This window comes from Ixodes scapularis, unplaced genomic scaffold, assembly GCF_016920785.2.
Source record: "Ixodes scapularis isolate PalLabHiFi unplaced genomic scaffold, ASM1692078v2 PGA_scaffold3__209_contigs__length_174095766, whole genome shotgun sequence".
NCBI classification, from domain to species: domain Eukaryota; kingdom Metazoa; phylum Arthropoda; class Arachnida; order Ixodida; family Ixodidae; genus Ixodes; species Ixodes scapularis.
In genome coordinates, this window is record NW_024609868.1 from 144,080,958 (window position 1) to 144,107,868 (window position 26,911).

At 46.9% G+C, this 26,911-nt stretch overlaps 1 protein-coding gene across 1 annotated transcript in view; it reads right to left on the reverse strand.

Annotated features, from left to right (window-relative positions):
- The window catches only part of LOC115324826 (nose resistant to fluoxetine protein 6), a 107,093-nt gene that overhangs the window by 38,886 nt on the left and 41,296 nt on the right, over positions 1-26,911 (reverse strand). The window contains exon 3 of the mRNA XM_042292900.1: positions 908-1,019. Within this exon, the coding sequence (XP_042148834.1) occupies positions 908-1,019 (112 nt within the window). The remainder of the gene's footprint in view (positions 1-907; positions 1,020-26,911) is intronic.

The window sequence follows — 26,911 nt, forward strand, 5'->3', positions numbered from 1 at the left end:
GATAAACCTCGAGCAGACCGCAATGAGTATGGCACAGATGCCGTAAACTGAGATGATGAGAGTGATCAAAGTTGAGTCTAATCTAAAAAAATAGTGCACAGTAAGACACTTACTGCGTATTTAATCTGGTGGTGCCTGTCTATTCGTGATATAGCGACTAGATCACAGCAATAGCTGATCGACCTTACGCCATTTTAGCGCTTCTGGAGCGTTATGGGAAAGTGAGGATGAGCGAACAGCCTTTTGAGAAATGTTTGTTCCACGCGCGAGGAGTCGCGGAAACAAAAGTATTCCGCAGGACAGTACCGACGCTCTTGTTTTTTTTTTTTTAAGTTGGCGTATGAATGAGTTGTTTTTATGACCAAAATGCCTAATGGAGGATTCAGACAATTGCGTGGGTTACGTTTACGACCCTGAAGTTCTAAAGATAATAGTGAATTTTAGAATAGACCCAACGCCGATCAGTCTCTTAAGATGTTCGGGGGTTGCGCTGCTCATGCACACTGCGACGATCCAAGTTGCTCGGGGGAACCAAAGCGTTGAGGTTCGTTATTCACATGTCACATGCAAAACTGTTCACCGTGCGCAACATAGCAACTGTTATTTGAGGTATTGGCTGCCGGGCAATTCCGTGTCCGGTTTCCACGAGGCTTGCGAAGCGTATTTGTCAATGCACATTTTTTATTGCTGCCTTTTCATTTGTTGTGAATGCAACCGAAGCAAATATTTGTACCGGCATCAAGTCTTGAGATGTGTTATGAACGCGACAACGGAAGGAAATAGCTTTTAAAGCTACGAAACTACTTTTTTTTGCTATTTGTTTAAAGTTAATCACGAGTGGTGTACAGTTTTCAGTAATGGATAAATACGTGAAAGGCGCGATCATAAAAAAAAATCTTATACTTACATCTGTCAACCAGTTTTTGGAGATCACGCTCGGTGCAATCAGTGGTGACGCAGATCCCCAGAGTCATGCGCGAAACCATTGGATCAAATATATAGCTCGTCAAATTTTCTGCCTGCAGAAGCACGACATGTTAAAGCTGGAGAAAGGAATATTAAACAGCGCTGTAAAAGGTTTCAAACAGGTTTCCCATTGGGGCGGATGTCGCTTTCAAAGGTCAGTTGCCAAGACAATTTCATTCCTGTAACATCGGTCACAGTGGGCGCACTCATTCTTCGCAGTTAGCAAAGCTCGCCTGAGTACACCTATTACTGATTTGCCCGAGTATCAAGGAGAATGCTGGGAATGTGAGTGTACGCGCCTCACGTGCTGGCGTTCCATATAAAGGATTCGAAATAAATAACCAAAATAAGGTGTTGACGAACGCGTGTGCAACGTGAAATTCGCTTTAGGCTTTTGCTATAGAGCATTTACTACTGCCATAGCCACTCTGTACTCAAAAAGCCTGGCAGTTCGACGACGGAGCCATATAGTGCTCGGTCGGAGATTAAAGAGCGAGGATCTGCTAGCACAGAGCATCAACGAGACTTTTCTCGGGGAACCTGGGCGTCAGCGCACAGCTTTTTCAGCTGCGAGGACCCGAAACACACTTGCTTGCTCGGGAGAAGTGCGTTTCGGCGTCTCGCCGCAACGGGGCGCTAGTCACGTGGCTCTCCTCTGATCCGTTGTCAGCCGCTCCACCTTTTCCTTTTTTCGGCGGTCGCTTCTCGCAGCGATCTGCCAGGCTTTGTCAGTATATAGGAGGCTGTGCTATGGCACATGCCGGTGCGTGCAGCACCTGTAACTACATTCGCAGAATGTTCCTTGGCACTTTGGAAATTTAGAAAAAAAAAGTAAATTTAGTTTTTTCTGAATACGTTTGAAGCGTAGCTATCGGTACTTTTAATATACGAGTTTTTTTTAATTTACAATAAAATACGTTGGAAACATTAAAATAAAACAATTATGATTTTGTGTAAGAGTGGATGTCACTGCACAAGCCGGACGTAATAATTAAAAACCTAATTGCCTAAAGTTTACTAGTTAACTCTCGAAGTATTAACCTTATTTCGACTATTCTAATCAGACATATGTAGTCATTATACAGGGTCGTACCATTTGTTAGCTGTTAAAAAAAAGGGATGATGTTTGGTTTGCAGCACACGAAAAACCAATTAACGCTGTTGTGAAACTCAAAAGCCCATTCACACACGTGAAGCACCAAGCCTCTCTCCCTTCTCTCCACAAAGTGGAGAGAAGGGGTGGAGCTTCCACTTTACTCTTAAACTGTCTCCGACGTTAGTAGTAAAGAATGTTTCAGCTTTTAAGAACATACTGGATTGGCGCTGTATACTTTAATAGAAAAAAACACAAGCTTCACGGAAAGAAATCCTCATACCCAACATTTTAAAAACCCAAAACAGAAAAAAAAAAAGATAGGTTACGATGAACACGTTTGCTCGCTCCGACTCCCTTCGTTCTTGTTCCTCGGTCTAGCGTTTTCAAGATGCTGAAAGTTGATGAGCTAGCCTGCATATTTTTTTTATCTTTATATGCGGCTTTATTTTCTCCTGGCACGGAACGCAGCCCGCGCTCGACTATACTCGAGGCTGCTTCGTTCTTCGAGAACAACAAACATTATAGCTTTTTTTGTGGATCGTTCGGACAAATCCAATAACGATACTCCGTAAAAATGCCATGCATGCGGATAGCATCAGCTGAGCTTCGGGTATCGTTACCGGAGTAATCAAAATGGTCTATCAAAACACCGTATTATCTCGTTTCTTTTTCTTATCGGTACCGGGTCGATTTTAAAGTGCTTTATTTTGGGCATGTTTCTTCAAAGTTGAGGCATTCTACGGCCGTGTCCTCAGTGCTGACGTCACCTGCGGCGTGGACACCTGGGTTGCGGAGCCGGCACAAACCAGAGTGATTGACTTCATGAGAGCGCTTTGCCGGCTCAGTTTCGGGTTGAAGCCGTGTTCAAGGATATTATTTCTCGCCGTGCATCACCCCGTATAAGATTTTAATGAATTGTCACGTCGCTGCATGACTATGTTGAGGTCAAGTGTAAATTATTAAAATATAATAGGCCTTAAAAATACACGAGAAACTTAAAACGTTTAGTTCATTAGGCGTCTTATTATTCCAGTTAACCGCTTTTCTAGCAACCTTTTGGCTCCAACGTTAGCCGCAGTACAAAAAAACTATTATGAAAGTTTTCTTTCTTAAAACTTTAATCATCTTTCAGCCCTCCCCCAAAAAGAAAAAAAAAATACAAAAAACATCTGTAGTTGTGCAACCGTAGCAGGGCTCACACGCTGGTGACGCTTTACTCCCATTGGCTGATATAAGTAAGCATGTCACCAGTGTGACAACAAATGATATATTCCTCAGTAGTTTGGTCCGAGCTTTGGTAATTAAAGCATTGCCCCAAATTTGCCTGCTGAAAAAAAGTAATATATATATATATATATATATATATATATATATATATATATATATATATATATATATATATATATATATATATATATATATATATATATATATATATATATATTATGAAGGCGCTCGCGCGCTCAAGCACTGAAAGCACCGCGCTCCCCATTCTATATGTGCGAGTCCAACTCTGCCAACGGCCAGTCGCCGCCGGGGGACCCGACAGGTATCAAACACTATTGTTGAGCTGGATTCCGGGTGTCGCACCTCCCTAGGGGCAGCAGCAAGGCAAACCGCTGCATCTAGCGCCCAACGTGGTTTTGCTGCCCGCTTGTTTGTGTGCCACTCAAACCTAGGGCTGTTATTTTTTTTTGTTCCCCTTTCCCTACCGTTAACAATCACGTGAGTGTTATCTACTATACTTTTTGCGCTCCTGTTCGCATTTCTTTGTTTGCTTTTTTCTCTTTCATATTTTATTGTTGCGTAGCCCCAGTCTTTCGGAATAATTATGTCTGATACTAAAGGGAGCGCTTGACGCTGCGTTCTGGGCCCACCCTTGAAGGCCCACCCCCTCTACCGGCGGCTGATACCATTTTGGAACGCATAGCCACCATCTGCGACGCCGTCGTCGCAGAGGGTGGCTACGCATATATATATATATATATAAGTGAAGGATCCGTACTTTCAGAGTTCCATTGCTAGGAAGTTTATTGTATGTATTACGACAGTTTCGCCGAGAGGTTCGGCTTCGTCAGGAGATGGCATCTGCTGACGAAGCCGAGCCTCTCGGTTTTGAAAAAGGTCTGTCTCAGGCCGAAACGTCGACGAACTTTACGAATAATACGCTTTAAAAACTCCAACAACCGTATCAAGTGCGTTTTTCTGCCGTATATACATTTCGTCACCCTGCACCACGTTTTCTCTCTCTCTCTATATATATATATATATGTATATATATGTGCGTGTGTTTATATTTACTATTTCCAAAAATTTACGATATTTTCGTTGCTCCCGTTCAAAATATTTTTAATACTCCTCATTGTCACTCTTCCTTTTCCACACGAACGTCAAAAGAAGAAGAGGATATTTGACACACCATGTCACCCTGAAGAAAAGCGGTCCCCGCTTGAAATGTTGGTGAAGTAAAGGCCTTTCGTGGAACTCCTCAACTTTCGTTCTATTCATGACGCTTTTGCTGCAGATATATCCAAAGTACTGCCGCAAAGAAAATAAAAGTATCTGCCCGAATATTTTATTATTGTGGCATATTTTTAACTTACAAACAATATGCTTAGACGCATACATGTATTGAGATCATATTCGTGAACAATTGTCATAACTGTATAGTGATTCCGATAGGGCACGTAAGTTAAACACTCCCCAACCCCCCCCCCCCCCCCCCAAAAAAAAAAAAAAAAAAGAGAACACGAGTGAAAATGTCTGCATCGGGGAAAACGCAAGTAAAAAAAGTTCGTGCCGATATCCGATTCGCATCAATTCCAGTCTCTGCTTTTAAGCGAACGGGAAGCCCTAAAATTCCCCTTCGTAAAGTTCTTCGCCCCAGCTCGGCTGACGCAGGGCAAACGTCATAGAGTGGGATCTAATGACCTTGCCCGACCTTCGACTGACGCAAGAAGGAACCATCGCCAAGATCGAAATGACTTCAAGGGGAAACACCGCCTCCAGGTTTTCCAGCCTCAGCCCCACAGTGATGGCAAGAGATAAGGATTATATGATTTATTTAAAGAATTTAATTCGCGACGTTATTTCTTCCCTTTCCGTTTAGCGTAAAACGACCACACATATTTGAAATTAAACTAAAACAAACATCTTTACTTATTTATATATACGGAGAAAATACATGAACTAACTGTTGAACAGCCATGCACAGGGACTTAGAGGAATGCGTTTGATATAAGCACAATTTTAGTTTAATCTTCTCAGAGAGTGACAAGCACCCATTTCGCAAGATGAGTACAATTATATTGATGTGTTCCCGGTTGTACATAATTATCTAAAAATTAACTTTTCCACGGACTTTCTTTAATTTTTCTACCGAACCCCAATTCTTATAAATTTAAGGAGCACTGCCTCCTTACCTTTACATTCTTTATGTCGTGCTTTCGGTTTTCATTTCTTTGGTACAATTGTTTAATTAGTAACTTAAGGGCTAAATGAGTCCTGTCGTCTAGGTCTATCTGGCATATTAATGCTCCGTTTCGTAAGCGTGGGTGAATACACGTAAAACCCTCACGAGAAGTCTTATAGTATGAACGTGTAAAAGTGAGTTGCCGAAAGGTTTTTTTAGGGTCCCCTTAATGACTTGTATCTTTAGAATTACTCCATTTGGTTAGGCTACCCTCAGTTCACGCACACTATCGTGAAAACGCAGGCGGAATGATAGATGAGTGAATGAATGTTTATTTCGGCAATCATGTGTGAAAGAATGGAGCAAAATCACTCTAAGAGACCCCACAAGGGTCTATGCACTTTTTAGCGCTCCAGCAGCCGCAGCATAATCTAATATTAGTGAATGGTACATTTAATGTCCGAAAAATAGCTACAACAATACCTCGAAAGGAAAGCCTACGTTTTAAAACCAGCTCCGTTCCTTCTTCAAAGGCGATTGAAAGCACGCGGAGCAGCAGCAGCTCCTAACCTTGCTGTTGTCTTCAATATAAAGCAACAACAACAACAAAACGAATATATATATATATATATAGAGAGAGAGAGAGAGAGAGAGAGATTACGAAAGTTTGAAATAGTTTTTTTTTATGGAGACGGCCATCTTTTCAGCTTTCTCGTCGGGTTACGGAGGCCATGCGCGTACACAGAAGGTAAGGCGCCCAGGGACCTGTCTAGATTTCCTGTCTATCTATGCTGGAACGCAAACTGAATGATGTAGATAACTGCATCAGGCACTGATTGGCTCTTCTCTCGGGTCACGTGACATGACGTTGAAATATAGTTTTTCCCTATGCAGTTCGAGCTATGCTCGTAAAATGATGCAGTTGGCGGTGACGTCAAAATGTCGCACGATGTACTTTGACGATGCAGTTAACTGAGTGGTCGATGTGAAGCCGAAGATCAATCTGCATCGTAAAACATGGCGACCCTAACATATGCATCTCTACTGTTGGGTTCGCCAGCGGATCGAGTTTTAGAGATCACCGGGATGCTTTCGAGCCGAGCGATGTGAGGTTTGTGGGCGAATACCGGTTGACCAAAGGGGTGACTCGCTGGCTGTGTGACCAGCTTCGCGGAAAGCTCCAGCGTTGTCTTGAAGGGCCCCGTGTGCTGACGGTCGAACAACAAGTCCTCGCAGCTCTACGCTTTTACGCCGCTGGCGGCTTCCAGGGAACCGTCGGGAGCGACGAAAACATTGGTCTTCACCAGTGCTCTGTGAGTCCCGTACTTGGTGATGGCACCAACGCTATCATCGATTGCCTCGGATCGAGGTGGCTTTGTTTCGAACAAACTCAAGCAAAGAAGGCGCTCACAAAAAGGAAGTTCTTCGAGCGATGCAAGTTCAGCGGCGTTATCGATAAATATTCTAAATACTCTTACACGATTTAACACGATTGTGTTTTCATTTGAGTGCACCCCATATAAGCGATTTAGCTGAGCGAAAAGCCAAGCAAGAAACGGTAACAGGCTTAAGTTGAGCTAGTTCGTTCATACTTCAGGTAGAGAGAGAGATATATGTGCTTTATTTTAAAGCAACTACTTCAGGTCAGGGCAGCTGAACTAGAATCAGCATACACATAAAGAAAAGACCATACACACCGTGGGACTAATAACTGATTTTCTTCTTCCCCCTTTTCTACTATGAACGCAACTTGAGGGAAATATTTTCTTTTCTTCTTTTTAGCTTCCTATGTAAAAACTTCCACGTCGGCCTAGAAGACGACGAAACAGCGGACAGAACAAGCCAAGGCTCGAGCACCACCAGATGAGCAGGAGCAGAGGGGGCAACGAGCCGGCTGCAACCGTTTCTGTCTAGCTTCGATGTCCCTTTCCTGACTGTAAATAGTGTACATAAAGTTGCTATCGATTTAAACACCATAACGTCCAGAAGTTCTTCTTCTGCCCCCGAAGTTCTTCTTCTGCCACACTGCCCCCGAAATGAACTTGTTCATTTACATTTACTTGGTAGAAACTTCTAAAGAAAAAGCAGTTGAATGGGTCTTTTTACAAATACTCTGCCGGGTAATCTGATGGTACCAGATCGTATTTTTCCGTCTCTTCCAATAGAAACGTCTTCAACCGTTCCGATCTGCCATCGCTGTCTCGGTAGTAAGTTGTCTTTGATTAGGACAAGATCTCCGACTTTTATCGTGTGCGTCTTCGAGGTGATGGTTCTTTGCATATTTCTAGTCTCCAGTAAGTATTCTGTTGACCACCTTTTCCAGAATCTGTCCAGAACCTCTTCGCGGTGTTTCCAGATTTGAAGAAGTTGATCTGCAGAGGTGTGGGTAACCTCTTTAAGTCCAAGTGTGGGAAAGGATGTCGGTCGTTTTCCCGTGAGGAAATTAGCTGGCGACAATGCCTCTGGTTCTCCTATGTCGTTGTAGACGTAGGTGAGGGGTCGGAAATTTATAACAGCCTCTACTTCCGTCAGTACTGTGTAGAGTTCATCGGAGGTTAGACTCCTGCAGCCAAGGGCTTTTTTCAGCGACAGCTTGACCGAGCGGACGAGTCGTTCGTAAAACCCTCCCCACCATGAAGCCCGTTCGACGATGAATTTCCAGTGAATCTTGAAGGAACTCACTTGATTCGTGACTTCTTCGTCTCTAATAATGTTCCACAGGTTGTGCAGTTCCTTCTTACTTCTTTTGAATGTTAAGGCATTGTCCGTATAAATTATTTGTGGGATGCCTCTCCTTAATATAAATCGTCGAAAGGCGCGTAGGAAGGATGTTGCGGTCATGTCTTCAACGAGTTCCAAGTGTACTGCTCTGGTCACGGCGCAAGTGAATAAGGTTATATAAGCTTTCTGTGAGTTTGGCTTGCCTTTGACGAAGAGGGGGCCTGCGAAGTCAATGCCAGTCACCTCAAATGGATTGGCCTTTGTTACGCGATCTAGAGGTAACGGTGCGGTGACTTCAGAAGCTGGTCTTGAATTGTAACGTTGGCAGATAACGCATTCCTTGATCACCCGTCTTACCAACTGTCGACCAGAGATAATCCAGTCGCGTTCTCTCAGTTGTACAAGAGTATCGCGCACTCCGGCGTGGAGGAGTCTTTGGTGTTCTTGAAGCACGATAAGCCGGCAGTATCGGTGTTCTTTTGGTAGAACAATTGTATGTCGCTCGCTATAGGATGCGTTGCTGTGTTGTAGTCGAGCAGTAGCGCGTAGCAGGCCCTCCTGATCGACGAACAAAGGCATGTCCTTCAGTTTTGATTCCATAGGTAGCTGTTGAGCTCGCTGCGTGCACTTAATTTCTTGTTGGAATGATGCCCGTTGTACTCTTTGAATCCAATACAGCTCTGCTTCGTGAATTTCATCCGTAGTCAGCGGTCCTTTTTGGTCACTTTTGTGTCTCAGCTTGCGAGTGAATCTGAGGATCCAGGCTGTAGTTCGGTGAAGTCGCTGAATTGAACTGTAGTGGTTTTCATCTAGTATGGCCGGTTCAATTAGTGTTACAGTTTGCAAGACGTTCGCAGCTTTTTTCTCTTCCAACTCACAAGGGAATTCTCCCTTTGGTATCGTCCTCGGGGGCCACGTTGCTTCATTCATTGTAATCCAGGTGGGTCCTTTCCACCACGGCTGATTGGTAATTAGTTGCTCTGCAGATATTCCCCGTGTGATGAGATCCGCTGGATTGCCCTTTCCAGGACAGTGTCTCTAGTATCGGTTTGTTATAGCCTGGATCTCGCGCACTCGATTCTGAACAAACTGCTTCCATCTGTTGGCGTCTCCGAGGATCCAGCACAACGCAATCATGGGATCCGTCCAAAAATGTGTCTCCTTCGATTCCCCTTGAAAGTGAGTTCTGACGTGATCATAGATTCTCGCAGCCACGAGGCAAGCCAAAAGCTCCAGTCTTGCCAAGGTTACCCTTTTCAGTGGAGCCACTCGTGATTTGCAGAACATAAAGGTTGTACATGTTTCACTTGATATGCCCGTTGTGCACAGGTATGCTACAGCACCATACGGCACAGATGTGGCATCCGCGAAAATGTGTAGCACCGTTCCTTGTGCTGTTTCAGTCATTTGATTTCTGTAGAACCGTGGTACAGCCACTTGACCCAGAAGGGGAAGTCCTTCACACCATCGATTCCACTCTTCTAGTATATCGTCGGTCAACGGGCTGTCCTAATCGATGTTCATACGCCAGAGTCGTTGGAAACAAAGTTTTGCAAGTATAGTGAAGGGTACCAGCATCCCAAGCGGATCGTAAATTCTTGCCGTTGTCTGTAATACGGCTCGCTTGGTGTCTGTTCGGTTTTGGGAAAAGTTGACGACGTTGTCCGACGTAAATGACAATACGTCGGAGCTTGGTGTCCACGTGAGTCCAAGTACTTATACGATACCTGGCAACTCTCCTTGCGATACCTGTTGACCCTGGTCTTCGTTGATTTTCTTTAAAACTTCTGGAGAGTTGGACGACCACTTGTGTAGTTTCATGGAGGCGAGGTTAAAAATTTAATTCTTCTCGGAGTAGATCTGTAGAGCTTGTTCTTCGTTGTCCGCACCCGTTAATATTTCATCAACGTAGATCGATTTCAGAAGTTTCTCAGTGGTTTCAGGGTACTGTGGGTTCATGAGTCTCAGGTGATGTTGGACTGTCGCTGCTAGGAGAAAGGGACTCGACGTCGTGCCAAACGGGACTCTCGTCATTCTCCAGATTTCGATTTTCGGAAGTGGATGGTCTGCCTCTGGCTTGCGTTCAAACCACATGAAACGCAAGGCATCTCTGTCCTTGCAGTTGATGGAAATCTGTAGGAATGCCTTCTCGATATCTGCGACGAGAGCAATTTTATGTGTCCTGAAGTTTAGAAGTAGCCCCACTAAGTCAGCATTCAGATTTGGGCCGCTCTCTAGGTTTTCATTTAAGGACTTCGATCGATGGCCGTGAGACGAAGCATCAAAAACTACGCGGAGCTTGGTTGTTCGACTTTCCTTGACTACTGCTTGATGTGGCATGTAGTAGGTGACACCGTCACTGTCTTCGCTTTCTACTTTCTCCGCCATACTCTCTTTTACATACTTTCTTCTGGCTGAGTCATACGCAGACAGGATCTTTTCATTGCGTCTGAGCCTTCTGGTCAGCTGCATCAGTCGTTTTTCAGCACCTTCCTTATTGTTTGGTAGGTGTACCAAAAGCTTCCAAGGAAGAGATACCTCGTAACGTTCTCCGTTGCTCGTTATCGTTTCTTCGAAGGACATTAGTACGCAGTTGTTCGAACTATCGCTTTCGTCTTGCTTGACTCCTATAGCCTCCAGATCCCAGAATTTTCGTAGAATGTTTTCGGTGTTCCGCGTTACCGTTGACGTCCTGAGTGCGACCGTTTGGGAGTGTTGTAACACTGTGAAGCTTAGGCTCATGGGACCGTGCACAGTCCATCCAAACGACGTCTCGATGGCCTTGATATTGCCGTTGAGTTTCGTGACTTGTCCAGTTACAAAATCCCAATAATGTTCAGCGCCGATTAAAATGTCGATATGGTTGGAATTGTCGTCGTTAGCGATAACCGCGATCGCATAATTCAGCTGACGTAGCTCCTGTACGACGTTGTTATCCGGTTGTGGCAGTCGTTGGTCGCAAATTATGCTGGTTTCAAGAGCCTCAAGGTGGTAAGTATGTTCATCGTGTTTGCTTTGCAGAGTAATGAAGACCCTTCGAAAGTTCTTCTCCTGGTTATGTTCACCGAAATACCCTACTGCAAGTCGTTCGCTTCCCACAACTTTGCAGCCAAGTCTCCGAAATAAGTCTTCGGTTATAAAGGATCTCTGGCTACCGCCATCAAACAATACTCTAGCCATCGCTTTGTTGTTGGTTCCAGAAGCCCACGCTTCGGCCGTTTGTAACAGCACTATCCTTTGGTCCGAAGTCTCAGTCGTTGATTTTAGCTGTAACGGAGCTGTGCCAGCGACATTCTTTTGCCCGCCATTCTTAAATTTGGGGTCGCACATCGTGGAAGCGTGTCGGCCTCGGCTGTGCCTACATGTGATTCTTCTTCGACAGTTCTTAGACATGGGGTTCACAAGGGTGCAGCGGAAACACCTGCCGTGTTTCTGTAGCATCGTCTTCTTTTGTTCCAGTGAAACTGTCGAAGTGCACTCTTCCGTCTTGTGTTCTTTAGATTTACAAATGAAGCACGGTGTTCTGAGATCCGTTTGTTGAAGTAGTGCAGACGATGATGGTTTAAAATTGTTCTGTTTATCAGGATACCTTTTACTTCCTGCCAGTGCATTCGTCTTTTTTGTCAGAGGGTGCTCCAATCTCGCAGGAGTATACGTTTGTTCTCGACTTTCGATTTCTACTTTCAAGGCTTGGAGTAACGATGTTAGCACTGCAGGCTGTTCTCTAGGAACTCGCGCTCGCGCTCCTTCCTCATTTTGTTCTTGGGCGTTCCCTTCCTGTCGAATTGCCTCTCTGTTATAGTGAAGCATTATCTCTGAAGGAAGGAGTCTCACGAGGAGATGATGTAGCATCGAAGAGTAAGATTCTTCACTCACCCCGAGAGACTTGAGTCCACGTACATGGGCCTGCGCATTATCGTAAAGACCTCGAAGTCCACGTACGTCTTGTGCAGAAGGTACCGGGTTAAGGTCAAGTAGCTTTTCCATATGATCTTGTATGAGGCGTTTCTCGTTGCCGAATCGGCTAATAAGGATGTCTACTGCATCCTTGTAGCAGATGGACGTTGATGGGAGTCTGACGATGGCTGCAGCGGCTTCTCCCGTTAGTGAAGTTCTCAAGTAATTGAACTTGTCGCAAGCTGTTAGTGCCTCGTTGTGATGAACCGCTTGCTGAAATTCCTTCCAAAACGGTTGCCATTGTCGCTGTTGGCCGTTAAACTTGAGAAGCTCCAGTTTGGGAAGCTTTACCTTTAAGGTACTCCTCGGTTCTCCAATTCTTGCACTGTTTCCAGGGTTTGTTGTTTCGGTTGGGGTTCGTTGTTGTAGAGTTCGGATTGAGTAGTCCAACTGAGCCAGGTAGGTGACGGCGCGGTCGTTGTACTCGAATGCCCGGGTGTATTCTTGTTCCGCGTCGTCCCCCAGGAAAGGCTCGATGGCGACATCTGTTTCGGTCATTTGGGTATGCGGACTACCCAATCGTTGCCTGAGGATTTCGATGTCCCGTTCGATGATCGGATCACGTTGAAGAGCAGCGTCGATGTCTGGTATCAGCCTTGTCAGTTGGCTTCGCAGGGCCTTCCGTTTCAGTTTTAGACGATCCATGAGTAGTCGTCAGCCGTGGCTTGAATGGAACGTATCAGTAGTCCTGCGTTAGTTGCTGAAGATTCGGTAGTTTCCTCGTCCAGGTTCCTCTCGTTGCGTCTCGTTCCCGGGTTTCGGCACCATATAGAAGAACTTATGAAGGTTATGGTGTTTAAATCGATAGCAAATTTATGTACACTATTTACAGTCAGAAAAGGGACATCGAAGCTAGGCAGAAACGGTTGTAGCCGGCTCGTTCCCCCCGCTGCTCGTGCTCATCTGGTGGTGCTCGAGCCTTGGCTTGTTCTGTCCGCTGTTTCGTCGTCTTCTAGGCCGACGTGGAAGTTTTTACATCCTACTTCACCGCAAATTTAACCCCCAAAGGAACATTCTTTCTTTCTCGTGCAGCACGAGAGAAGTTGCACTAACGCAGTCAAATATAGTCAAAAACTAAAATTTGTCGTTAGTTATTTATACAGCAGGAGGTTAGTCTGCCTGAACATGCCGACATTGGTACCCACTGTAGATAAGCAATTTAGCCAGTGCAGTACGACTGCTAGCCCGGGGTCTTTAACGTGCATCGCGCATTGCACGATCGCACGCCGGTACGATGCTCATCCAGCAGATCGAAACGGGCGGGAGCGGGAATTGAACCCACGATCCCGGGGTTCTGCAGCGCGAGCTTTCGCTCCACGTGCTCCGAGCTGGTGTGCGCTAGCGTACTCGGCGATTCTCCGAAATTCCCTGTAGGGAAAAAAAGAACGATGTAGTTTCAACTCAATCGCCACTGTTCGGCGACCTCACCGGACACGTCACGGTGCAGTCCTCTTTCGATGTAGTTGGTTGGCGATGTAGATTAGGCTCCTCCCAGCGGCGACGTCACGATGCAGTTTCTCCACCGCTTTTTCCAGCATAGACTGACTGGTCTGTGTTGGATTTGCCATGACTCCAAGAAAAGCCTTCTTCGGATATTTGGTTTTGTGTCATTCACGTGCGCGTTTGCAAAGTCGATGCGATGGTCTAGAGCTGGGGTCTCCAAACCCCAGCCCGTCTACCAAATTCGGCCCGCATATGTCTTCTGACCGTTCACTGACTGGTTCTTCCAATGAATCTCAGCCCGCAACCCCTTTCTGCAGGTACGCTGCTACCGGCGCAATAATAAGCCCACGTAAAGAAACGGCGGTGCAACGCGGACCAACCGCGTAGACGAAGAAACAAGAGAGAACGATAGGAAACTACCTATCGCAAGGTGTGTCCTCTAGTCGTATTAACCATTGGACAATGTCATCACAAGCATCACTATTCTGAGTCAACTGATTCATATCTGTGTAACTACATATGTTAGAAGTCCTTTGCGGTCCAATGTATATTGTGCTTAGTGTAGTACTTGTATTTATTGCACATTGTCACGATCAGTTCTATCATTCTCATTCGTCTTCTTGCCTTTTTGGAACTTGCCAAAGTTCCTATGCACTATTATTTATGTCAGGTGAGTTTTAAGGGTTCCAATTATTGTGCAATATCATATTTAGCTAAATACTAAATTTTACTAGCTTACTATTTTGTATTTAAAAGCTCAACTAGGATTATTTGTTTGTCATTTATATATTATCAGGGATGAAAAAGAGCTTGACAAATGTAAACATAAACTAAGGCGTTTTTTATCAAAAAAGCGGGAGACAAGTGCGTCAGCATGCCGTCGGTGTGTCTCATTGACAAAGAAATATTTTTTCTCGATGGTTTTATCTAAAGAACGGCGCGTGGTAGGCATATAATCTTAAAGTATAATTTTTGTGTTTTTTTGGGGGGTTTTTATGCTCGCTGGCGATGGTATATATTGCTTGGTTCATGATGAAATAAACTTAGTTGGAAGTAAGCGCCAGTCCTGTTGTACGTGTGCCTTTTTTGTTGTCCTTGTCAAGTTTGCGCTATTTTAATCATGTCTAATAAACTAAGGGTTTTATTGGCAAACTTTAGAGAAAAAAAGACGAGCATGTAGACAGCAGGAAAGCAGGCGGCGATTTGGCGGCGTAACAGCAAGCGAGAGCGAGACTGAGTTGACAAGGTCACGCACATCTTTTTATCTAGTGTGAGTCGGCATCTAAAATAATTCCGCCCAGAAGGTTCGAGTGGTGAACGTTCGGGGTGAGAATGAAGAGGTACTTTCGAGAACGAGAAAGTAGGACGAAATGATAGAAGCTACGTCCCGAGTAAGAATAAACGCGGATTTGCTAAATGTCCTTGACCGAGCGTTGCTTGCCCGGTCCTGCGCGCGGCACTATCCGCACCCCTCTCCCCCCACTCCCTTTTTTTTAAAGCGCATCGTTTCGATGCAACAGAGATGGAAAACAAAAATGGTTAGAAAATATGGTGAGACAAAATAAACATGCAGCGTCACCGCCCTAACGCGCCTAGACCGGCTTGAGTCGAACTACGTGGACCACTTCGGGTCGTGGTTGCCGACGTCCTGATCGTCGGGTTCCGTAGGAGAGCAGCTCGTAGTTCAGGTCCCCAAGGCGTTGAATGACCTTGTACGTCCCAAGGTAGCGTTGTAATAGTTTCTTGCTGAGACCCCGGCGGCGAATGTTCATCCTGTTTTCTCATGTTTTCTTGTTAATCCCATGTGTGCTTATTATACGTTGTATTTACTACACATAGCATTTAGACATTTTTTCGCGTTTATTGTGCTAGCTTTTTATATCTGACGTTGAGTGGTTCGCTTTCTCTATTTTTTTTTACTTGCTTTACATTTTTTTTAAATTGGCTTTGCGGCATTCTTTTTATACCTGTTTTTTTTTTGATGTGCTAGGCATTTATAGCGCATATTTTTATTTTTCTGTGACTCTTTATATTTATGCTCTTGACAGCTCTTTTTAGATGTTATCGGACTTTTTAGAAAGTGGACGGTGCAATTTTTTTTGTTTTTGGCACTTTGTGTTTTTTAGTGTTTTTTGTTATCATGAATTTTTCGTGTCTGTGAATGCCCTGCGAATTCGTAGGTCACCAATGACCTTGTCGGATGGCTTCCATGTTTCTGAATTTCTGCATCAGTGACTCGATTTTGCTCCTTATGCACACTAACAAAAACTTTGTTAGTGTTTATAAGGCGAGCACTGCAGCTCCCAATAGGCCTAGTTAGGTGCACTCCGGTGGTTCGTATTTGAGGTCTGTCCGATGGCATCGTCACTTACTGTAGACGTAGTGAGTTTCCCACTCAGCACGAAGTAGTCCGCACCGGTGTCCAGGAGTGCCGATCCCTCGTGGCTGTCGATAACAACGTTGAGGTTGTTGGACAGCATTGCAGAATCGTCGCTCCAATACATTGCGTCGATCAAGTATGGTTTCCTGCGTTCTTGAAGGTTGTTTACGTCGTCGGTCTCCGGCAACTCCATTGCCAGGTCTTGCCGCGCTTAGTTTTTCCGGTGGGACATGGGAGACACGCTTTCTCGGCGGAACTTATGGACATATGACGCAGGACGTCGGGATGAAGGTGAGCGGGAGCCGCCTTGAGAAGCGGCAGCAGAAGACAGCGGACGACGAAGGTACTCCTCGATTTCCCGTGGGCGCTCGCCGTAACGTGGGTGCGGATCGTTTAGGTGGAGCCCGTGGAGCTCGAGTTTCCAACAGGGGCATAGCCGGCAGATAATACTAATAATAATAATAGTTTATTAGCACAAGGTCATGCACATACATAGATTACTGCCTCACGAAAGCACTTGCGCGCTTGTGCGTGAGAACAGGCAGTCCACAAAAGAAGAGCAAATCAAAAAGAAGAAGAACAGAGAAAATCAAACAACCGTAAAATAAACAAATCTCAATTTTGACACCACATGTTACAAACTTAGTTTTGTGCCATCATTGGACCTTTCCGCGAAATAAAAGCATACAGATTAAATAAAACATGTCACACGCTTTTCGGTTACGGTCAAAGAAAAAAAAACTGTCCGTGCTATTCGCCTTATACAATCATATATTTTACATTGTACTTCGAACAAAGATAAGTACACCTAGGAGAGCATAATGGGTTTGTTAAAAGAGCAAAAATTAATAACAAAACTACATATTTCCTTTTGTTCTTGATGCATCGTATATTTGCAATAATAAGAACATATTTCAAACACAAAGAGATCACTTAGATGTAAACATTCAAACGTACAGGTACAAAGACATTAACACTCAATTTCATTTCGATAGATGTGATCGGCTTCCCCACAGTGAAATGGCGATCGGACGGTGTTCAGCTGTTCTCCACACGTCCGTCTTCCTGGGTGCAGGTCGCTCCAGCGGGCGTACAGAAGCCGTTCGTCTTGGGGGCGGGGGTACTGCCTCGGTAGAGAATTACATTGGCGAGGCGACGGGGGGCTGCGGACGACGAGCCACGGCGACGTATGTCAGAGCCGGTGCTTCCTGCGCGGCGTCGACGGGGCTCCAGGCGCCTTGATGGCCGCCTTGGCTCCCTTGACCACCATCTTCTGCTAGCCAGAGTCATTGCTGTGCAGTCCGGCTGCCCATTCCTCTTTTTTGGGGTCTTCTATTTGGTCCAGTCCGGAGATGTTCCGGCAACCCCAGGTAAGGTGGTATGCGTCCGCCCATGTTGACCCCAAGAAGGGACACTCTGTGGAGGGGTGGCGTGTCGTGTACAAGGCGTGGAGCTCGTCCAGTGTCGTTAGCGTGTTGGTTTGAAGCCTTGTCTATATGTGCTCCTCTTCTTTTTTATTTATTTATTTATTTATTTGTAAATACCGTGCGCCCTTCTGGGCGCTTTACAGGAGTTGAACGTCAGTGTTTACATCATGCAATATTATATACATTTCTTAACACCTTATTCATTTCATACTAATTTGCTAAACCGCAGTGGTTCACATCACGCTACACAAGCTATCAATGTAGCTAATCAATAAAAGAACAATTGTTTTACGCACCCACAAACAGAAATGAGAAATCTCATATAATTCAAGTAAACATTTCTCGAATAAGGCTAATGAGTCACAATTCACAACACTTTCGAGAAGCTTGTTCCACCTTTCAACTGTTCTAACAAGAAATGAGTACTTGTATGTGTCATTATTAATGCAGGAACTTCTGGTAGTCTTCGTTGGTTACGTTGAAGCAAACATTTATTGACACTATGCACAAGCAACAAAGCAGCTCGATCTGACGTGTCAATCTCATCTGCCCCGAGACACGAGCTCCCCGGCCACGAGCTCGTTGCCACGAGCTATTTTTCAAAATGGTCTCTTCCCCACTTCCCCGTCTTCGATCTCTGATCGTTAGTACAGACTCCCCACCGAATGGGTTTACCCCATTCTAATTTCCCGTTATCCCTAGTGGATAGAGAAGTTGAATTGGTCTTTTCATAAGACCGCCCCTGTCTGAGCGCGATATACATGCACGAATCTTGCGGTCTCGCCCACAGAAAACCTTTTCAACTCTTCCCATCTTCCAGAGTAAACGTGGAAGCTGTTCCTTCAGAAGGACGAGCCTGTTCACCTCCAGACGTGGCGATCGTCGGCCTTTTGTTTCATAGGCAGATCAAAGTTTTCTCCGGTATTCTGACCTTCATGTTTCCCAGAATCTGTTGAGGAACACTTTCCTTCGTTTCCTTATCTGGCGAAGTACCTCCGGCGACAACTCGAAGTCTTCTCTTTCAGCTAGTGTAAGTGCTGTCAGTCGTCGTCCCGTGAGAAAACTCGCCGATGTCAGCGGCTGGTCTTCGTGGAGCTCATTGTAAACGAACTTAAGGGGGCGTGATTTTAGCACCGCCTCAATTTCACAAAAGAGTGTGGACAATTATTCTCCGTCAATATTTTTTTCGCGATCACTCTTCTTAGTCCCATCTTCACGAATCGAACCAGTCACTTGTAGAATCCTCCCCACCAAGGCGCACACTCAACAATAAACCGCGACTCGATGGTCGCAGTGGCGAAGTGATTAACCACTTTTGAGTGTCGTAGGATCTTCCAAAGTTCTGCCAGGTCTCTCGAGGCTCGCTTGAAGGTTAGCGCGTTGCCTGAGTAGATGATACGGCAGAGTCCCTTCCGTGACACAAACGTACGGAAAGCTAAAAGAACACTTCTCGTTGAAATGTCTGGTACGAGCCCTAAGTGGACCACCCGCGTCACTGCACAAGTAAACAGCGTGATGTACGAGTTATGGGTGACGTATTTTGCCTGTATGCGCAGCGGTCCTGTAAACTCTACACCGACTACCACGAAAGGTTCAACCTGCGTCGTTCTCGTACGCAGTAAAGGCCCCGCTGGAGCACTGGCCTGAGTAGCACTAAATCGCTGGCACGTTAAACACGCGCGCATCACCTTTTTCACCAGCTCTCGGCTCCGAAAAATCCAATACCTCTCGCGGAGCTGGACTAGAGTGTCTCTTACTCCTGTGTGTAGCATCATCCTTTGAGCGTCGATCACAAGTAGCGTGGAATATCGATGCTCTTTCGGTAGTACGATGGGGTTTCATTCATCATATGTCATGTTGTCCGATCGGAGTCGACCTCTTATGCGAAGCAATCCCTCTCTGTCGATGGAAGTACTGAAGTCTCGGAGAGGAGAAGTGGATGGGGTCTCGGTTCTATTTGTCGCGCGTCGAAGCTCGGCTGCAAACGCCGATCGCTGTGCCTCTTTTAGCCAGCATGTCCGCGCTCTTTTAATTTCCTCTGCTGTCAGAGGCCCCGATTGTTTTTGCGTTGACCTGACGTTGTGAAGAAATCGAAACATCCAAGCTCTTGCTCGGTTGAGTCTTGAAGCCGAGCTGAATCTGGTGACGTCGAGCAACGATGCAGATGGTGTTGAAATGTTTAATATGTCAGCTCTCAGTCCCCTCTCCTCGAGCTCATCTCGAGGTGTCTCCTCGCGCTTCTCCTTGGGTCATTCTTTAGCTGGCAGTGGCAACCAACTGGTCCCCGAGCAACAGAGTTGAGTGGAGACCAATCCAGATGAGGTCAGACCTCGTGACATGAGGTCGGCGGGGTTCTCCTTTCCCGGCAGGTGGTGCCATGTCGCGCTTTTGCAGTTCTTCTGTGGCATTCGAGCAACCTTGTCGTCTGCCAACTTGACGTCTGCCCTCCATGGAAGGCCGACTTCGAACCTCCCATTGCTCTTGGCGATCATGGTTTCGGAGTCTCGCATGACGTCGTTATCTGAAAGGTCGTCCACCGATGCGTCGACGACACCCATCCTCTGAAGTTCCTAGAATTGCTTGAGGCTTGGCATGGGTTCGGGCTCTTGGACCGCCGTTCTCAGCACGACCACCCGGGAGCAACTAATAACCGAGAAGGTCGACACTGTTCGTCCCTGAACCACTCACCCGAATACGGTCTCCACTGCAGTCAAGCTTCCTCTCAGTCGGTGAATCTTTCCAGTGATGTACTCCCAGTAGTGATCCGACCCAAGCAGGATATCGACGCCGTGATGTTCCAGTCCGGTCATGGTGTCTCCTACTGGGCAACCGAGCTTGTTTAACGTCGCGATGATGGATTTATCTGGGCTCGGGAGATTTTGTTCGCAGATGGTAGGTGTTTTTAGCGCGTCGATTTCATATTTTTAGTTGTACCGTTGGTCCCGCAAAGTCACCTGCACCCTGCGGAACATACGTTCGATGCTTTCGCCTCCGAACACGCCGAACGTGAGGATCTCCATCCCGAGTTGTTTGCAACCGAGTCTCTGGGACAGCTCCTCCGTAATGAAGGAGCGTTGACTGCCGCTGTCAAAAAGAATTTGGCATAGTCTTTTTTGTTTTTGTTTTCGGTCCATGCGGTCACCGTCTGCAAGAACACTGCTGGCTTGCTGTTCTTTCCATTGACGTGAAGACTGACCGGTGTTTTATCTTCCTTTTCTGTTTCATTCGCCGCGAAAAGTCGTTCCGATACGTAATCCGAGTCACACATGGTAGGCGCATGCCGTCCCCGACACCTAGCTGGTGCAACACGGCGTGCTTCGGCACATTCTCGCCGTGTGGTTTGCTTTCGTGCAACGAAAGCATCTGTTGCCAGCCTGTAATCTTCGTTTTTTCTCAGTCAGCTCAATAGTGGTGTTGCAGTCAGGTGTGGCGTGTTCTTCGGATTTGCAGAACAAACACTCTAAGCCTTCAGTTCTGTCATGCAAGGCCGCCGCGGTAGAGTTTCGAAGGTTCGTGTAGTTTGAAAAATTCTTCGGCCGTTCTTATTTAGGGAAGCGAATTGCAGGCTTACCGCCAAAGTCGTCCTCTTGCTCCTCTGACGTCCTTTTCCGGCTCTCGACTTCAACTCGAATAAATTTGAGTAGAGTCCGTAGAGGTCTCAGATGAACGTTCTCTGTTGGAGACTCGGGACTGGCGCCCGTCGCTGCGGTGGCGTTCCCGGTGTCCTCCGACGACATCTTCCGGTTGTAGTCCAGGGACATGTCCTTCGGTAGTGCTCGCAGTAGGAGCGGGTAGAGCACGGCGCAGTAGGATTCCTCGCCCACACCCAGTGCTCGAAGTCCCCCTGATGTGCGCCTGAAGACTGTCGTACAAACGACGCAGGGCTCAGGCATTGCCCTGTCGTGGTACCTTCTGGATGTCCATCACACTTTTCATGTGGTCATGTACCTGATCCTCTTGCTTTCCAAACCGCTGCTGTAGAAGGTCGATCGCGTCCCTGTAGTCCCTGTACGGCAGCTGATCCATCTCCGGTAAGCTATGATCTCAGGTAATTGAACTTTCCCAATGGAGTCCGTTCTGGATTCTCGCGGATTGCGGTTTCAAACTGCTCCCAGAATGCTTGCCAATTTTTCCTGTAGCCGTTGAACTTGAGAAGTTCTAATTTTGGAAGCTTGACTTTCGCTTTTACGGGTGTTGCTCTCCAATCGTCGTTGGAGGAACCGCTTGCTCGTTGGCTCGTTGGCCACGCCCTTCGCCTTCTTTATCAGCTTCGTGAGGCATGTGACGATCTTGTCGGTACAGTCTATGACTTGCGTGGACTCCATTTCCGCGTCTCTTTCGGCAATCAAAGGCTCGATCGCGGCATCTAGGTGGCTGAGTTGATCCCGAGAGAGGCTTATGCGCTCGATCAAAATCTCTAGGTTATCGATGACTGCCGGAGTCAGCTGAAATTATTCTTTTGCCTCGCTGAGGAGTTTCGTTACTTGCGTTCGAAGAGTCTTCCATATCTTCTTGAGGATGTCCATGATCTTTCAGTCTTTTATCGATGAAATGCTGCTTTGTTCTGTCGTTCGATAGGTATTGCTTCGGTCTACCAGATTCCCTTCGTTGAGTTGTTACGTACCGTGTTTCGGCACCAAATGTAGGAACTTCTGGTAGTCGTCGTTGGCTACGTTCAAGCAAACATATATTTACACTATGCACAAGCAACAAAGCAGTTCGATCAGACGTGCCAATCTCATCTTCCCCGAGTCACGAGCTCCCAGGCCACGAGCTCCCAACCACGAGCTCCTTGCCACGAGCTCCTTTTCAAAAGGGTCTCTGCCCTTTTGTACCAACGATCTCTGATCGTTGGTGCAATTAATTCGTGGAACTTCCATAGCTCTATTGTGTACCCCCCTCACTGGTCAAGTAATACGTGGTTGTAAAAAATGAGATGGGTCCATATTTACTAAGTTTTTTGAAAACATATAAATAAGCTTTAGCCTTGATATCTCTCGGCGGGTGTGAAGAGGTTGGAGAGTGAGCTGTTCGAGCATATTAGTAACGGTGTCCATTCGGCGGTATCTTGAAAGGATGAAGCGAGCAGCCTGTCCTTATATTTGTTCCAGTTTTTCGATCCGATTCTGTCGGTACGGATCCCGCACCGCGCAGGCATATTCTAGGGTGGGCCGTATAAATGTTGTGTATGCAGTCAATTTCACCTGACTTGTGGTTTTGCCTAGGTTTCGCTTCAAAAATCCCAATTTTTTTCGAGCCGTACTGCACACATTGTTGATGTGGCGATTCCATGTGAGGTTGGCTGATATCGTAACTTCTAAATACTTAAAGTGATCAACTAGAGCTATGGTATCGTTTCCAACTCGATATGTGTAGGAGAGGATGTTCACTTTTTTGCCAGCGATTCTGGCGGATACAGTTTTATATGGATTAATTTTATACCCCATTTTTCACACCATTTCTTAACAGAGTTGACAGACGGCCTTAGGTTTTCTTGATCCATGGGGTTGCGTACTTTAGCATAGAGCAAGGGGTCGTCCGCAAACATCCTAGCTGTAACGTGAAGGCTGAGTTCATTCACGATATCGTTTATGTAACATAAAAACAAGACTGGACCCAGCACCGATTCCTGCGGGACCCCCGATGGAACCCCGCGAGTGGTCCACTCTGCTCCGCTGATAGCCACAAACTGTGTTCTGTTAGACAAGTAAGCCTGGATCCACGCAATTACCGGCTTATTAACGCCGTATTTTATTATTTTTTCTATCAATGCATTATGTGAAACTCGGTCGAAAGCCTTCGATAATTCCAAACAAACCGCGTCGATTTGACCTCTCTCATTCGAAGAGCAGGAGAAGTCACCAAATGCACCTAGTAATTGTGTTACTGTAGACAGACCGCGCCGGAATCCATGCTTGTTTCTGTGAAAAACGTTTTTGTTTCGAAAAAAGCATAAAGACTTTTAGAAATTATGTGTTAAAAAGTTTGCAGCTCGTTCATGCCAATGAAATGGGATGATAGTTGGCTACATTTTGTTTGTCACCGGATTTGTGGACTGGAACAACCTGTGCACAAAGCCAATGCGAAGGGACGCTGTGTTGACTGAATGACGTTTTGAATATAATTGTTAAGTATTTGGCGACCCATTCCGCGTTTCGCTTAAGAAATTCATTAGGAATCTTGTCTGGTCCAGCGGTTTTCTTATGTGTTAATATTGCCGCGCGCGCAGCTGGCCAGGTAGGCATCGCGCGCGTGGCCTAACGGTTATCGCGCTTGCCTCCTACGTAGAAGGCCAGGGTTCGATTCCTTGCCGCGGCTACACATTTTTGTTGACAGTGTAATTTGATCTTCTGGTGAATTCAAGAACCGTCTTGCTGATTCGAGGTTAGAATGTTCTACGCGCCGAACCTTTTACGCCGAACGATCCAGAAACCCACGAGGGTACATATGGGATTCCGCAAGGCGAGCGGAGTCAGTTTTCGCCCCAGCGTTCGACTGTGCTGCTACGCCGACTTCGACGCCCGCGACGCTCTGTTATTATCTTTGTACCCCTTTAATTTTTGGCACAAGTTCGCCACATTAAACGTTTATTTCTTCCTGTTTATTTCCTGTTTTTCTGGTCACCACACGTGACATTTTGGTGGAGGTGCGGGGTAACTCATGCCCGTGCCGCGTTCCCCTCCCAGGGTCCGCAGTGCAAGCCCGATTCCAAGCCCTGTGAGAAGACCACTCAACGCGGAACCTGAAACTCGGACCAGTCGCCGAACCCAAGGTCTACACCCAGAATACGGACTTCTGCCACCCAGGACCAGGCAGCCAACGAGGCCGACGATGAACGACCAGCAATCGCAGTCCCCGACCGCCGCCGCCGTCGTCTACCTGTCTGTTGCCCAGCGAACCCCGACGACCTTCCATGGCGAGACCCACGAAGACGTAGAGGACTGGCTTCTGCGCTACGAATGTGTAGCACGCCATAATAGATGGACCAGTGAACAGCGCCTCCAAAACCTCTACTTCGCCTTGGAGGGTACCGCGAGGCAGTGGTTCGAGAACCACGACCCTACTGAAAAAAACCATTTGAAATTCAAACGGGTGGCAAACTGGTCGCCCGTTTGAATCAAACCTGTCGATCCGTTTGGATCAAACGTGATTATGGGATACGGGTACCCGTTTGGAAACGGTACCCGTTCGAAACGGTACCCGTTTGATACAGGTGCCCGTTTGATACGGGTGCCGTATGGTACGAGTACCCGTTCGACATGGCACGTGACCACACGTTTGAACGTGCCCTTCGAAATGGCAAATTATGCGCTAGCCCTAAATGGGTATCGTCTGAGAGGTTGGTTATCTTAAACATATTTAAGACGTCCCGAAACTCATAAACGTATTTATAACATGGAGAAAACACGTAGAACAAATGCACTCGCGTAGGTGCTTGTAAGTGGACAGGAAAACCGACACAAAAGATTGTTTTCAATTCTCCTCGAAGTTTATTACCTCTTCTGTAGACAAGTACAAACGTGCAAGCGATCTGTGAACACTATACAGGTAGACTTTCGGGGAAATTATTCTCGTGGCTGCCGCGCGAATAGGCGCTGCATAATTCTTTAGATAATTTAGAAGAGTACGCGTAGCAGAACGGTCAATCGTTGCCAACACGTAGGTTGCAGTGCACTTACCATAACAATAGCGGACTTGAAAGAGGTAATCCGTGATATTTGTCGACACGGTCAAAGCAGGACAACCACACAAACACAAACGAGAGGGAACGGCTCCTTGGAAGTTTCAACACGATGCGGCGCACAAGCTGTCATTTGCCGAACCCAACCAAACCGCGAGAATTTGCGACTTCTTTGAAGAATCGCTCGTTGCCGACATACACGTGGGTCTTTTCGAACACTGATAGCTTTGGTGCACATCCAATACGTTGTCGAGAGACATCCCAATAAGACCGCAGGGTTAGGCGACAAATTGAAGCAGGAAGGACGAGCGAACTTCGAGCAGCAACTGACAACAAGCAGACAAAGAAAAAAGCGGCTGCAAGGCGCGCCCTTCCGGATCTCGATGCTTATCAGCGTGTAGCTCGCGCGCTGCTGTGGGTCACGTGACAGGGGTGACAAGAGAGGAGGGAGGGGGCGAGGTCAAGGCGCTGGGACCACCGGGACAGCCCCTCTCCCTCTCCCCAGGCATTCCAGGGAGATGCGTTTTTGTAGTCCCGAAGAACAAACGCGCGCGTGCGCGCGCGCTCGAACTTTGGAAATGGCGGCGGGGCTGCCAGAAGCTCGGCTTGCGCCCGAGCGAAGAAAGAACTCAGCGCAAGCTCGTAGTTTGAGTGCTGCAACGGCGGGCGTGCTCTCGCAATGCTCGATGTTCTTGCAGCCGCGTGTACGCGTGCTACCTTCGCTGCGTCTTGAATTAAAGTGAAACGGAGTCTAGACGTACATTCTTTCACGCGGTCGCGTCTTCTGCGAGAGAGATTCGAGCTGAATAAGTAAATTGAGGCAACAATCAAAAATATCGGCTCACCAACGTCGCGCGTTTACGTAAAACAAAAAAAAAAAAAGGTGTTAGTTTGAGTTGCAGTATAATCGAAAATCGGCGCAATTGAAATATAAATATAATTACTTGCATTACGCGGACGATCTGAAATCGATGAACCGGCGCTCCCAGCCTTCCGGAAAACATTGGCTGCCACGGCTGAAACGCTAGGCGTACCCACGCCGCCGATCTGTACGTTCAATATCAAACGGGCTCCGGAGAGCCGTTTGATTAAACCGGTGCAGTTTGCAACATGGTCGCCGGTTTGGGCAAACGTGCGACAACTTTGCCCAAACGAGTCGCCCATTTGCCCAGGCGAGCGACCCGTTTGCCAAATAGGTGACCGTTATGGCTCATACGGGGGACCCCTTTGAGCCATACGGGCGACCCCTTTGACAAACTGGTGACCAGTATGGTTAAACGGTTACCGGTATGGACCCGTTTATTTTCATATGGGCGCCAAATGGTTTTTTTCAGTAGGGGAGGCGTCGCTTACGTCGTAGGACGCCTGTATCGCTGGCCTGAAGGAGACATTCACGAACCAGACACGACGACAGCGAGCGGAAGACCTCCTTCAAATACGAACTCGAGGGCCCAACGAAACGGTCACCAGCTTCGTTGAAGACGTCCTCCGCCTGAGCAGCCGCGCCGACCCTCAGTCCACCGAGGAAAAGAAGCTGCGTATCCTGATGCGCGGCGTGAAGGACGACATTTTCGGTGGGCTCGTACGCAACCCACCGACGACGATTCAAGGATTTGTAACCGAGGCGACGAACATTGAGCGTGCACTGCAAGCCCGAGCCAGCCACTACCAGAGGCTACCCGGCGTCAGCGCGGTTCCGCCGTCCGATTGCCACGTTGGCTCCAGCATCTCAAGCATTGGCGAGATCATCCGGGACGTCGTCCGGGAGGAAATTAAGAAGCTCCTGCCTGCTACCCACCAGCCGGCTTCGGTGTCAATAGCCGAAGTT